At 32.9% G+C, this 15,477-nt stretch overlaps 1 protein-coding gene across 9 annotated transcripts in view; it reads right to left on the bottom strand.

Annotated features, from left to right (window-relative positions):
- The window catches only part of LOC126968597 (cytochrome P450 6k1-like), a 54,335-nt gene extending 39,341 nt beyond the window's left edge, over nt 1-14,994 (bottom strand). Inside the window, exons 1-7 of one of the 9 annotated variants that reach the window (XM_050813624.1) lie at nt 14,748-14,994; nt 13,332-13,532; nt 8,697-8,846; nt 5,098-5,282; nt 3,216-3,367; nt 1,622-1,746; nt 33-135 (exon numbers count right to left, since the gene is read on the bottom strand). In XM_050813624.1, coding sequence (XP_050669581.1) covers nt 33-135; nt 1,622-1,746; nt 3,216-3,367; nt 5,098-5,282; nt 8,697-8,846; nt 13,332-13,532; nt 14,748-14,906 — 1,075 coding nt within the window. In that variant the 5' untranslated portion in view covers nt 14,907-14,994. The remainder of the gene's footprint in view (nt 1-32; nt 136-1,621; nt 1,747-3,215; nt 3,368-5,097; nt 5,283-8,696; nt 8,847-13,331; nt 13,533-14,747) is intronic. The other 8 variants (XM_050813620.1, XM_050813622.1, XM_050813621.1 and 5 more) reach the window with 8 other exon arrangements.
- Between the last annotated feature and the right edge of the window lie 483 nt (nt 14,995-15,477).

The raw sequence follows: 15,477 nt of genomic DNA, 5'->3' as shown, positions 1-15,477 counted from the left end.
TAAATAACTTCACAGCTTATATTCAAAGTTACCTTTGATAACACAATTTAAGTACGTGGCCTCTGCAAGTTTGGTTACGTTAAGGATACCCGTTCCATCATCTACTTCCTGCTTAATTTCTTTATAAAGTTTATCCTGTAAGTAAAACACAATAATATTTATCAACTGTTCCCGACAATAAATAAAATGTTTTAATAGAATGTACACGTTATATAATTGTAAATGCACACATATTACTGTATTTTTTTTACTCATAATTAAGTCATTAAATTGAAAAATTCTAATTCAAACATTTTAAATCACAATCATATTTTTATCACTTAATGAACGCCAAAAACTAGCACCCATTCGAAAATGTATGCCTGAGACCTGAGAACACAAGTGCACAAGAAACTCTAAGCTCAGTTTAGTAATGATTGACTGGAAAATAGGTTTTGAGGTGCAGATTACTCTAGTAGGCTTTAAGGGACTTTTAGTAGCAATGCTACGATGTATCTAATTTAAGGTTAACCGTACAAATAATGTACGGTGACTAAAGCGTTCGTGGCTTTGCTGAACAGTAAGGTTTTCAGAAATGAGGTGAGAGGTGTGTACGAATTAAACTTGCTAGCAATTACAATAACTAAAGGACATCTGCTTTTCTATGCAAATATCGATTTTTGATACCAGACCATCAGAACTCTAAATCATTTCGAAAAAATACTAATATGACTCACCAAATAAGAATATAGAAAGAAAGAAAGAAAAAATGTGAATTGACGTTCTTAAAGTTATACTATTCTAATAATGATATAATGACGCCAATGGGCCCCCAACTCAGCGTAGTTGTGATTCGAAAGAATCCACAACGCTGATTTTCCGTGGAAACCCAGGGATAAGAATAATTTATTTAAATCGATCTTTTTACATATGCATTGTTATAAAATTACACTAAGTTTATAGTTTTAATGCAACTGTTGTGTAATACACCATGTGTATTACACGAGGCGAAGCCGAGTGTGATAATAGTGACACACATGAGTGTTTTAATACCTAATTGTCAACAGTTGCAGACAAGACTTTATCTACACCCAGAATATGAAACCTCTAAAAGAGTCTGAAACAGTTACCTTACTGATAACATTAAAAAGCCTATCCTAGTAAACATAACATCATCCAAACGAGTGTTGTAATGTTGTACTGAATTTCATTACAAGACTCGTTTTGATGATGTAATGGTTATAGGATATTGGGTGTTTTAATGTTGGCAATAAGCTAACTGTTTAAGAATCTTTAATAGAGGATTTAAAGCATGGGTGTAGATAAAATATTGTCAGTCATCAATGGCATTACTGTGGCAAATTTTGAAGATACTCAAAAAATAATAATTTAAATTAATAACGACATATTATGAATACTATATTTAAAAGAAGGTAAATAAATTAAATACGGTATAACATGTGTATGTGTGTTTGTGTATGTTTGTGTGTATGTGTGTGTATGTATGTTACAAATTAAATACAAGGGATCAAAAATGTTTCAGTCTTTTCGTAACCTACTTCCTCTAGGTATTTACTAGGTAGTTTCAATAAGACAACAATTATTATACAATGAAATACTTCTCTGTGACATGAATTCTTACTTGAATTTGGGGGTGAAACGCTAATTCATATATGGCCATAGTAAGTGAACTTCCAGAAGTATCAAATCCTCCCAATACAAAAGCAGCAGCTTGAGCGACTATGACGTCTTCAGATACTTCTATGTCTGAAATAAATACAAAAAATTTACAACAACACTGCTTGCTTATATGTACAAGCTTAAGATAAGTTACACTGGTTACAAGATATAAAAAATGCTATTCTTAAGAAGACAAATAATTTTATGCAACCTGTTTTTATTATGATTTCCCTCACTTCTGGGCTTAAATAAATAAATTAAAGTAACGAAATTATGAATTAAATACTTTGGTCTAAATATCCTATCTGATCTGGTCCATATCTTTGGAATACTATGTCAATTACTGTGTTTGATCTTGTTGTTGATATAGTGCGACTGCTGCACATTTTCAAATTTTATTTGACATCCAAAAACTCAATCAACGGAATCGCTGTATCCGATGAAAAATTTACATTAAACCTATAAACTGCATATTAAGTCCTTGTACATGATGCTATGATGACACATGATTTCAACCGCTATGAAAGACATCACTATCACCGCTATCATAATTATGTTCTCCTGGTGTCTGTGTAGTAATATGTTGAGTGCATGACGTCAGAATATATTAAGGTATACTCGCGTCATACATAAGACAATCTCTTCATCAACTATGATCGCCTGGTACCAAAACACTGTGTAATGCTTATTATTATATTAATTTATTTATTTTTATAAGATAACTTTATATTTAAAAAGAACATTTTGAAGGGCTAACAGTAAACAAATTAAGATATTTGAATTTTTTACTCTACAGACAATGGTAGTTGAGAACTATCTTCCAAGATTCGATTTGCCTGAAGTGTTAATCATAGACGTAAATGTCGTTCGTTTGGATTAATGTACAAGCTCATTTCTCTCGCCCCTTCAGGGACCACATACATAGGTAATTCATGTTAATTGGAACTCCACGCGTTCATATAAAAAGGGTCTTTACAAACAGACACCGATGGAATTCCACGAAGGTTCGTAGTGATAAGGTACACTAATACTGCATTTGCTGCATGCATAATTGAACTGCTTATCATACAGATTATAAGAGAATTAGTATTCGTCAAGAATCACCTGATGTTAAATGATCACCACCGCTATACTCTCTTACGAAACCGAAGGCATCTGAGTAACGTTGCCGACCTCCACCATAAATATATTTGTGACAATAAGAGATGAGACGAGCAGGACGTTCTGCTAATGGTAATTGATATCCCTGCCCATTACCATGCAGTGCCGCTCAGGATTCTTGAAAAACCCAAAAATTCTGAGCGGCACTACGATTGCGCTCGTCACACCTTGAGACATAAGATGTTAAGTCTCATTTGCCCATTAATTTCACTAGCTACGGCGCCCTTCAGACTAAAACACAATAATGCTTACACATTAATGCTTCAAGGCAGAAATAGGCGCCGATGTGGTACCCATAATCTAGCCCGCATCCTGTGCACCTTTGCACAAAGGAGCCTCCCACTAGTAGCATTCTTTGAGCAATCGAAAAATGTACGAACGATGGATTTCCTTACCTTCATCATCATCAATTGTTTTATTTCTTAGCTTCAACAAAGCATCCATAAGATCTTTAGGCTCGTCATCCCCTTTATTCGCTCTTTCTTGCGCAATACTTCGAAAAATTCTCAAAAAATAATCGGTAGTTGATTTAGGAAAAAATGAAAACCTGGAAAAAGGAAAAACATATTTGATTATGATCTTTATAATATTTTTATATTTAAGGTTGGTTTTATGTGAATGCCATGGGTTCCACAATTAAACTTCATCAAATGACTCAAAGATCACACATCATTTGAAAGCGTATGTTTGCCGCTATTGACGAAAAATAGATGTTGAAAGAGATGAAATGGTTTGAAGTTACAGGTTATTTTAATATGAAAAATAACAGCTCAATGTATTGACTGCTTATCAAATTTATATTGAAGTGTTAATTTAAGAATGGGCGCTTATACTATTTTATGAAACGCCATCTATCGTATTGTTAATTTTTTTTTTAGGGTGATTGCAAGTTAAAACAATAGAAGCTCAGAATAGAAGTTTGAAAAAAAAAATTGATAAAATAGAGGAAATTTTAATTAATATTCAAGAAAAGGTATGTTTGAAAGATGGGGAGATGAATGTAATATAACAGGTATCTGTTTTTGTCTTATATGTGCCGCTGTCGATCGTTGTCTTAACTTCATTAAAAATTAAAAAGTTTGTCTATTTTTTTTTGAACAGGCTCAAGAACTGACACAGCGTATGGCTATAAAGAAGTCTGGATGAAAATCGAAACAAAAATATATCCTATCACTTCGTAATTTTGTGCTGACACTACATTGTTATTCTCCAAAAGATTACGAATACGTACGTAAAACATACGTATGGCTTTACAAAAGAATCTATAAAAAGCTAAATTATACAATCATTGCATAGCAGTCGAAATGGTTATAAGCCAATCAAATAAAGTGGGCCGCATACTCTGGGGGAATATCTACTCCCACCCGTTTGACAAGCTATTAGTAAGTAGCCTTTAGTAATATATCAATATCCTGTTAGAATATATCACGGAAAAATATACGAAGAAAAGCAGCATGGACTACAGCTTAAAAGAGAAGCTCATTGCCAACGTTTTACATTTTTGAACATTGATTCTCAACAACAGTAAACACAAGAAAACAAATATATGTCAGGAATATCTTTTCTTAACTTCCATCAAAATATCATAATAAATAAAAATTATCTACTGCGCCCCTTATTCCAAAAGATAATGAAATGCACACAAACATTTAAAAAAATACAACAATATCTTAATATTATAAAATATGTATTAATATTATGTTCATTAAGACATTGCTTAGTACGAATTCTGTAACTATCTTATATTTTTTATCTACACCCATACCTTCAATGCTCTATTAAAGATTCTTAAACAGTTAGCTTATTGCCAACATTAAAACACCCAAAGTCCTAATAATCATTACATCATCCAAACGTGTGTTGTAATGAAATTCAGTACAACATTACAACACTCGTTTGGATGATGTATTGGTTACTAGGACTAACTTTTTTAATGTTAGCAGTAAGCTAACTGTTTCAGAATCTTTTTTAGAGGATTCATATTATGGGTGTAGATAAAGTGTTGTGTGCAGCTGTTGATTATTAGGTATTAAATCACTCATGTGATACTATTATCACACTCGGCTTCACCTCGTGTCACAAACCCACATTCGTGTTTTAATACCCCTTATTACACAAAAGTTGCAGAAATAACTACGAGTATTACATTTACTTATTTCTATTTAATTATATACTTAACTCATCACTATCGGTGCGAGGTATTGGCATGAGTCAACATGGTTTTCAAAGTATTCTCGAAGAAGAATAAAGGAAGCAGGTGAATCAAGTCATACGAACCTGAATATATCAACCAATTCTGGCCAGAAGAATATACTGCTCCAGCATAAGCCTCTGTAGAGGTCAAAGTTCATAAAACCGTGAGTGACCGTCCTCATAGGGCCCTCCCCTGTTAGTGTAGAGTCACTTGCGATACCGAATGAGGCTATCCCGATAATGTCCGTTGTGAAGTCAGTGAATACAATCTATAAGACACGACAGAAGACTAAAATATTGTTGACTATACAGAAGATTACTACAGTGTTGCTATTTGAAAGTTTATTATATTTGATAGAAAGAAAGAACATTTATTTCAACACAGACACAAATAATAAAATGAAGCAGCTTAAAAATATACAAATATAAAAACGTGTGGTATTTAAAAAAGGAGCCACTCAGCATGTGTTTCTACACAAGTGTGTTGCAAATATTTCATATTTCATCTTCAAATATCAGTTTTACGGAACAAAAGTTTTTTATGGAAAGTACAAATGAGTACACGGTCACCTAACGGTAAGTGATCACATTATCAGAGGAATAAAAGGAGCGTTGACCGCCTTTTAGGTGAGTTTATGTATTTTTTTGAAGATACCCCCACCAAGACCTTGTTTTTCGTTACTCGAAAATAAATATAACAATATAATATGACACAACCGACAACCGAGCGACACAGAGCATTTACCCCTGTGTATAAAATTGAGTTTATTTTGAGTTACGTCTACATATGTGTGCTTATTAGAGAGCGTATCTGCTGTCTCGTAACGGTAGATCGTTAATATATATAAGAAACAAGAAAGGACCGAGAATAGAACCCTGTGGAACACCTATTCCCACAGGTTTACCCGAAGACCGTTTGCCATACATCGACTATATGAATTCTTTCGCTTAAATATGATTTTAACAGATTTAGGGTTCTATTTTCCACTCCATAATGCTCCATGCTTTAGTTTTAGGAGTAAAGTTTCATGGTGGACGCAGTCAAATGCTTTGGACAAATCACAAAAAATCCCAAATGCATCCTGTGACTCTTCCCAGGCGTCAAAGATGTGCTCAATAATTCTAGTACCCGCTAATTAATTGTTAATTGTTGATAAGCCCCTAGTGAAACCAAATTGATTTTTGTTCATTAATTTACAAAAATGCATTTGTAGCTGTTGAAGCAAAAGTTTTTCAAAAATTTTACTAAAAACAGGCAGCACCGAAATAGGCCTGAAATTAGCAGGGTAAAAGAACTGTCCAATTTAAACAAAGGAACACACCCTCATCTATGCATTCATTAAATATTTTTGCTAATTCAGGTGCTATAATGACAAGTATGTATTATACAATAATAGTCAAATGACCCCATAGGTCTTTTGTATTTTTTAGGTCAATTAAATTGAAGTTTTTTATTATATCGCTACCTGTAACATACATAATTTCAAATCAATGGAAGATGCTGGTACGTGTAATTTAAGCATATCATGTTCTGCTTTAGGTGAAGAGTTAAGGTCTTTGGTCGTGATAATCGGGATTTCTTAGAAGTATTTATCAATTTAATTTGCAATTTCTTTTTCCGAATTTATAACGCGATTATTAATATTTAAAAAGTTAGAGGTGTTACGGTAATTCGATTTTCCAGTTTCATTGTTAATTACACTTCAAGTCTTGTTAATTACACTTCAAGTCGCTTTTACTTTATTATTACTGTTTTTAATTTTTACTGCAATGAAACGTGTTTTCGCTTCATGACGAACTACTTTAAAGAGCTTGGAGTATTTTTTAAATATATTTTAAATTCTTCACTATTATTGTAATACCCATTGTTGCCCAATAATAAAAACAATGTTTTTTGTTTACTTTTACCGTTATGGGAGTAAAAATCCTGTTAAATTCCCCACAGAAGGAATTGAAGACTAAGTTATAGTGAAAATTAGCATTTTCACCACTGTGTAAAAATAGTATCGTATTTAACAAATTATTTCTAAGCTTCTTAAGACAGCTGTACCCGTAACTGGTATAATCGTCACCTTTTTTGGTCTGATATTGTCCAATCTTCTATTTACTTTTAAAAGTTGCCCACTATGGTCGGACTGAAGATTATTAATTATATATTATTAATTATATTTATTTACTAGTAATAGTAACATTTGTAAAAATATTATCTAAACAGGTTGCTGTTGTAGAAGTGATTCTAGTAGGTTTCCAAAATACATTAAACAAATTAAAACTTTCAAATATTTTTTAAGTCCAATTGGCCGAAGGTTCAAGCAAGTTTATATTAAAAGCAGTGGGGAATTTTCCCTGCAAATTCAAAGCACATCGTAAAATAGGTGAGCAGCGTTCAACATTACCGTCTCGAACACGACAGTTCACAAAAGGCATTTTAGAAAGCTGCTCGGGTAACTTCTGCCAACCATCCGTACCAACGCTACACATAGGGGATAACACCCGGGCTCATAGGACAATAGAGAAAGTCGAAGTACAGTTCAGACAGAAAACTGTCCAGCGAGATATGTTTTCTTTGGACGTAAGAAGTCAAGCGGGCCGGATGGCAGACGTTTCGGGGGGGGGGGGGGGACAACGGAGCCCTGGTAACTATCGGAATGATAGCAGTAAAAGCAGATCCAATAAGCACGGCATATGACTATTGACGTCTTCGAGCCGCGTTGGTAACTCAACCAATTGGGACAGACCATACACCTTTGCATTGTTATTTATTAGTCTGTGGTGCGTAACCGAACCGATTGGGCATTAATATTCCCATTGAAGTAACCCTAGACTACAATTGCAGGGATCAATAACGTACGATTTCTACATTGCCATTATGGGATATTCTCAAGCTTCAAAACAACTTTACGTCACACTGACGTGACGCAAAAAATATACTTAATTTTTTACCAGGGCCGGGCGGCGCAAGGGCATAAGATCTACTATGTGTAACATAACGGCGCTAGGCAACTTCACGCCGGTTTTCTGTGCAAGTGTGGTACTTAGTCCGGCCTGTTTGTGCTGTTGTCATAGGACAGCAGAGTGACTCACCCACATTGAAAAGCCCTTAGTCGCCTCTTATTGGCCTTGGGCCCAGGACTTCATTTTACACCCCTAGGAAGCAGAGGAACAATTGTCCAACCGATGCAGATGATAGACTTACGCTTCATCTACCGCTTGACCCATTAAAACTTAAAAAAATCATAGTGCTTCAAACAATTTTGTATCTCGTGCGTGTAACAATTTTAATTTAATATAGTGAATTAGACATCTTTCACTTTAAATATGATAGTTATAAAAAATATTGTAAAGCTCAATTTATAATAGGTTGTTTTGCTCTATTACTTGTTACTTGGTTGTATGTATACTTAATACTTTAAATTTCATAAGTACCTATTTTTATTAGCTTTATTGCGTAGTACCATTAAGTTCGTTTTATATTCAAAATTGTCATATGCTATTATCATATCGTGGTGGTAAGCTTAAATCATCTATTTGATATCTGTGCAAACGTCATTTGCTTGAGAACGACTTATAAGATTTGTAATGTAATTATTTTTTATACTATTTGTTTCCCTTAAAAATATAATAAACAAATAATTATCAGTAATAATTTCACCTGTGTAATATTGTCTGTTGGTGGTACTTACTTTTAAATTAATTTTAGTTTTATCCTTCTCATTATTGATGCGTTGAATCAATTCCTTGGACTTCGTATCAAACAAATTTTGCAAGGCTCTCAACTTCGATGCTGTGAAAATTGGAGCGAGGCGTCGACGTATCCACGACCAGAGTGGGTCCTTAAATAAAATTTTATTGAGTTAATTTCATTATTGATAGCGTTTAGGCGAACTTAATCAATAACATTGATACAAAATGGTTTTATGTAAATGTAAATTTCTTCTTCTCTTTTGGGTATATCAGGCCCTGTAACGCCTGTATATGTGAATGAACACTTGACTCGTGCTAACAAAATCTTGCACGCTCAAACAAGAAAGCGCGCTAAAAGTAACGGGTTTAAGTTTACTTGAGTGCGAAACGGCAAAATTTTCATTCGACTTGAGGAGTCTAGTCCAGCGAAGAATATTTTGAGTATTGAACACCTTGAACAATTAATTAAGTAGCTATTTTTAATTTGAGCAGTTTGTTATTTCTCCATTACTTTCGTTTATATTTCTCATAAAACTTTCATATGTATAAAAACCGAAACTTAAGCCGTAAATATAGTATAAGTCATACCTGTGATGTTTACTACCATAATATTAGGGGTCTAAGAACGAAGCAAGAAGTGCACAAAAATGTTTTAACAAATAATTTTATGATTATAATCTTGACCGAAACTTGGCTAAACAATAAAATCTTTGATAGCGAAATATTTGATAGTCCATATGAAATTTACAGAAGAGATAGGCAATCGAATTCATTTTATAGTAACAAGGATGGAGGAGGAGTTTTGATTGCCGTTCATAAATCTATTAAATCATATAGAATGAGTCAATTTGAAAGTATTGCTGAGGATCTGTGGGTGAGATTAGAAATTCGATCTAACACTCATTTAATACAAAAATTCAATCTCTGCGCTGTCTATATTCCACCTCCAATCAATAGCACAGTCCTTTTACACATTCTTCTGTCGCTGCCAATGAGGCGGACAATCATCTTATAGTAGGCGATTTTAATATGAGCTCTATCTGTTGGATTAAAGATAGTGACAATGAGTTCCTACTCCCGGACTACAGGGACAATGCAACAAGCAGCTCTTTAATTGACTTTTTAGCTCTTTGTAACACTAGACAGTACAATAATGTAACGAATTCCAACAATAAGATATTAGATTTAGTACTCTCTGATATTGAGACTGTGGCAGTCAATAGAACTTTAGATCCAATCTCTATAGTAGATAGTCACCATCCACCATTAATCATATCATTAAATCTGCTGCCTACCAGATATTTAAATGTAAATAAATCTGATTATAAGCAACCATTTAGTTTTCATAAAGGGAATTATGAAAGTATAAAACAAGAACTATCATCTACAAACTGGTCATCTATATTTGTTGACGGTATGGACGTTGATAAAATGGTTTTAGAATTCTACTCTGTACTAAACAAACTTATCAAAAAGCATATTCCCCTAAAGCGTAAACGAAATTCGAAATACCCTCCTTGGTTTACAAATTCTCTTATTAGGTTACTAAATGAAAAAGAAAAATTTCGTAGATGATACAAGAATTATAAAAATGAAATGGATAAAATACAGTATAATTTGACTTTGAATAAGACAGAACTCAAGTTATCTTAAATAAGGCCTTTGATAAATACATAATGAAAATTCAAAACGATATTAAGACAAATCCAAAAGCATTCTGGTCTTATATAAAATCTAAGCGAGACAATATTTCCAACTTTCCTGTAGTTATGAAATATAATGATATATCAGCAAACGACGGCAATGACATTGCAAAATGTTTTGCAGAATATTTTTCTTCGGTTTATATAAAACCACTGTCTTCTTCATTTACGTCAAATAGCTTATTAAGAACTAATTTCAAAAACGATTATAACAAATTACAAATTAAAACTGAAGAGGTAATACGTAAATTAATTTTACTTGATAAAAATAAAGGAGCTGGTATTGATGGTATACCCTGTATATTTTATAAAAGTTGTGCAGCTGAACTCTCATTGCCGCTAACAGCCATTTACAATGCATCTCTAGACAATTCATTCTTTCCGACGGAATGGAAGCGAGGTCTAGTAGTACCAATTTTTAAACAGGGCAACAAATGTGATATTAAAAATTATAGGCCTATCACTGTCTTGTCCACCCCTGCAAAAATATTTGAATCGCTTATTTATCCACTCATTTCGTGGCAAACTAAACATCTAATTACGGAAAAACAACACGGTTTCGTAAAAAATCGATCCACTCTTACAAATTTGTTAAATTTTACTGGATCAATTATAGGTAAAATAAGCGATGGAAATGAGGTTGACGTAATTTATACTGATTTTAGTAAGGCATTTGACAAAGTTGATCACTGCATATTACTAAAAAAGCTTAAAAATATATACACAATTCCGAAACAAATTCTAGCGTGGTTAAAATCTTACTTATCACATCGACCACTGGTTGTCAAACTCAGTGGATATCATTCCAATGAATTTCAGCAACTTTCTGGTGTCCCCCAAGGCTCTCATTTGGGCCCGTTACTTTTCACACTTTTTGTTAACGATATTTCAAAAAATATTATTGATTCTAGTTATGAGTTATATGCTGATGATCTAAAAATATATAGAACAGTGAATTGCCGTCTTGATCAAACTAAGCTACAAAATGATATCGATCGTGTATCACTTTGGTGCGCTACAAACCTTATGCAGCTTAATAAAAATAAATGAAATCATTTAAAAATATCAAGGAAGCATATAAAGTTTAAAACCACGTATAATAGATGACGTCTTGATTAATAATACTGATGAAATTAAGGATCTAGGCGTAATTATAGACAATGAACTTAGTTTTAGCAGCCACATTGATAAAATTGCACAAAAAAGTCATAAAATGCTTGGTTTCATTTTTCGAAATACTCGAGACTTTAAATCCATTGAGTCGCTAAAAATACTGTTTAATTCTTTAGTGAGACCTATCCTTGAATATAACTCAGTAAGTTGGTGTCCATACTACAAAAAATACATAGCTCGAATAGAATCAGTGCAGAAAAAATTCGTGTCTAGACTCAGTTATATCGATAAAACCTATCATATTTATGGTTACCAAAAAAGGCTAAATAATATTGAAATTGATTCCCTGGAAATGCGTAGAAAGGCGGCCCAGTTGATTTTTCTTTACAAACTCATAAACAACCTAATAGACTGTCCAGATATTCTTCAAAATATTGGCATTTGTGTACCGTCATTTAATTGTCGAATAGGTACTTATTCCCCAATATTTATTAAATTTTATAGAAATAACTACGGATTAAACTCTCCCATTCAACTCATATGTATAAGCTATAATCAAATATTTAAATTAGATAATAACATCGATGTATTTTAAAATATTAACTTTTATAAAAAACAGGTGTCCTTGTCATTAAAAGGCATAAATATAGATTAGTAACTATGTAGTATTAGTAATAAATTCATTATTGTTATTTTTCCAATTTGTTTTTAGCATTAGTTTTTTAGTTTAGTAACGATGTGCATACCTTAAATTTGGATATGTAAATAGTAACACTTATTAATGTTTAACTTTTCGTATATGTAAAATTATGTATCTAGTTGGTAAGCCTTCATAAATAAATAAATAAATAAATTTTCATTTAAAACAATTGATTGTTCAACATCATCAGACTAGGTCAGGCCTTACTTTGATTTTTTTAAAAAGCTGATTAGTTAATTTAAGTTCTAACTGTGACATTATCAAAAGATAGCTTACTTACTTTTAACTTTCTCTAGTTACTATTCGAAGAAAATCTTTAATGTACACATAGGATATTAAATAAACTTTCTTTGAATACATTTACTTGTCATGATTCAATTCATAGTGTGTAATTCTGTAACGGGGACTAATTATTCAAAAAAATATTCTTTTTTTTTTAACTTCCCCCTAGGAAATTGATATTTTCAAAAATCGAGAATTTATTGGTTTTACCCCGTTTTTTTTTAATTGAGCTTTTATTTGATTTTTTCATATGCGTTTTATTTAAATTTATGGCAATAAATCTTGAGATTATTTTTAATGAAAATAAGTGAACAGAATAGTAGGTCGGTCAACTGATGGTATGGGCAGGGCGTATCAATTGCCCAGCCCATTACAATGCAGTGCGGCTCAGCAATATTGAAAAACCTAAAAATTCTGAGTGGCACTACAACTGCGCTCGTCACTTGAGATAAGATGTCAAGTCTCATTTGCTCAGTAATTTCACTACATACGGCGCCCTTCAGACCGAAACACAGTTATGCTTACAGATTAGTGTTTGACGGCAGAAATAGGGGCCGTTGTGATACCCATAATCAAGCCGGCATCCGGTGCAAAGGAGCCTATCACTGGTAAAATATTATACATATTCAAATATTATACATCTTCTGTCCCACAAAAATTGATACTAAGCGTCGTCGTCCCATAAGAATATACCATAGGAGACAATACAGTCAAAAATAACTAAGTTAAAACAAGTAAATCAGTTAATTCTCTTATCTTACTAACCGCTAATGATAAAGAAGTAGCTAAAGCTAAAAATAGTGGATAAAATAAAATAGATAACACATAAAACTTACATTTGTTGTAAACAAATTGAGTCCTCCAATAGGGTCTGTCTTTCCCGAGCTAAGAAATCTATCCCGAAATACAGGAAAATCTTTGACAAGAACATTACGAGCGATATCCGGTGAGTTGACAATGAGAGCTGGTCTCCAGAACCACCACGCACCCAAGTAAGGGTGTTTATGGTTCTCATATATTTTGCGCATCCAGACGCCCTAAAACAAGATATAGTATGAATTATAATATCCGATATATAATATGACTAGATAGAGATATGATACAATCATTGATATTATAAAATTTGTCTCCTTTCAAATTATTTGGATATAGTTAATATTGATAACTTAAGTGACCCAAAAAATATCTTAAATCTATTTCATTTGTTCAGATGATGTCAAAGTAACCGTGCATCTCATATTCTCGCCTACGTTTTGAGCCCCTGTACCATACACAATATAAAATACAGCCCTTTACTAACCAACGCCGAACAAGGGCATAACCGCCAGCGTTTTCCAGTACCCCAGTATTTTAAATTCCCTTTTAATAATCCTTCAAGCATAGAAATAGAAATCAATGGGATTTGGTATATGGAGAATTTCAAAGACAGCAATTCTAATTATTGTATCTATAGCAACGGCGGACTTGCAAAGTTAAAGTCAAATAAACTTTATTCAATTAAGCTAAACATAAGCGCTTTTGAATCGTCGCTATAAATATTTCTTTTAAATTTCTGAATCTAACGCCCTTCCCGCCAATTGTTTTTTTTTTATTACTAAGAAATTTGCAACGTTTCAAAATATATAAGATTCGAAATTAAAATAGTTTTGAATAGCTCGTAGTGCATATGTAACAAAATAGTGGCTTGTCGTTACTTAGAGATATTATGGGGTCAATCTGTATTACCCAAATATTATCGAGAGTAATTGGAGCGATTGTTCAGTACCTGCAGCCGAATCTTATCACCGTATACCATATGATAATACGAAATTTCACCCGCACCACGTTAATGTTTGATTACTACTCAACCAAGACTTTCTTTAGAAACTTCTTTGGACGCACAAGTACTTTGTGGAATTATCTGCCCGCTGCAGTATTTTCACTTTAACGTATTCTCCAATATAAAAAATTGTAAACAAAATAATCATTATTTGATTTTATGATTCCAATACGATATGAACATCTAAATGGTTTAAGTTTTCTTTAGTATTAATTCCGCCAACAGTTGTCTTTAAACAATTCGACACGTGTTTCGCCTCTACACGAGGCACCCTCAGGATATGTTGACTCGCCAGAGACTCACAATTTGGATAATTATGGATTTCCGCAAAGTAACGCCTACTTCAATAAATAAATAAAAAATACATGAACATTTAACAGGTTTTGTGATGTAATAGAGATATTTTTGTTATCACTGATTCACTAGTACTCACCGGATTTTCCCTTTGCAAAAAACTCAAACTTCCCAGTATTGGATGTGGGGTTAGGTGAGGTACCCCCTTCTCTGCCCAATATCGCTTCACTCTTGTCCATTTATAATAAACCCATATGCAGACACTTATACCAAAGCAGTTTATCAAAATCCAAAACATTTTATAAGTACTAATCTATTTAATAAATGAATGTTGAATTTTAAACTTGGGCTATCAGAGGACTGTTTGGATCAAGAAAATTTAAAATAATGATTTACAGTCTTGAGTCGACTTTATCTTATTAGTAGATATATAATAATAATAATATAAACTTTTATATAATAATGTAAACAAACATGACAGTTCATATTATGAATATAAAATTTCCAATGATTAAATGTTCTATGATTAAACCATGTCAAACATTGGGAGGAAAGAAATGCTATAGCCACTTAGCCTAAATATGGGTGCGATCTCTCTTCATGGTTTTACAGACAGTAATGCCCTCCGCCTCACTTTTTGAGAACGAACATGTAATAATTTTAGTAATTAAATTAAAAATAGCACTAACATAGTTAAAAATAAATACTGAGGCTGAAAAATTAAAAACTAAAGATCAAACTAAAGCACCGGTAAGCTATGGTAGTAAGGTAACTGCGCTCGATCTTCTGATTTCATATTTAAGCAATAGAATTAAAAGGATTGACGTGAATTGCAGGAGATTTTCTGGGATTCCTCTCAGTATGGAGGT

The sequence above is a fragment of the Leptidea sinapis genome, chromosome 16, assembly GCF_905404315.1.
Source record: "Leptidea sinapis chromosome 16, ilLepSina1.1, whole genome shotgun sequence".
Classification (NCBI taxonomy): domain Eukaryota; kingdom Metazoa; phylum Arthropoda; class Insecta; order Lepidoptera; family Pieridae; genus Leptidea; species Leptidea sinapis.
The sequence above is the reverse complement of the archived record's forward strand: the minus strand, read 5'-3'. Positions and strand labels throughout refer to the sequence as shown.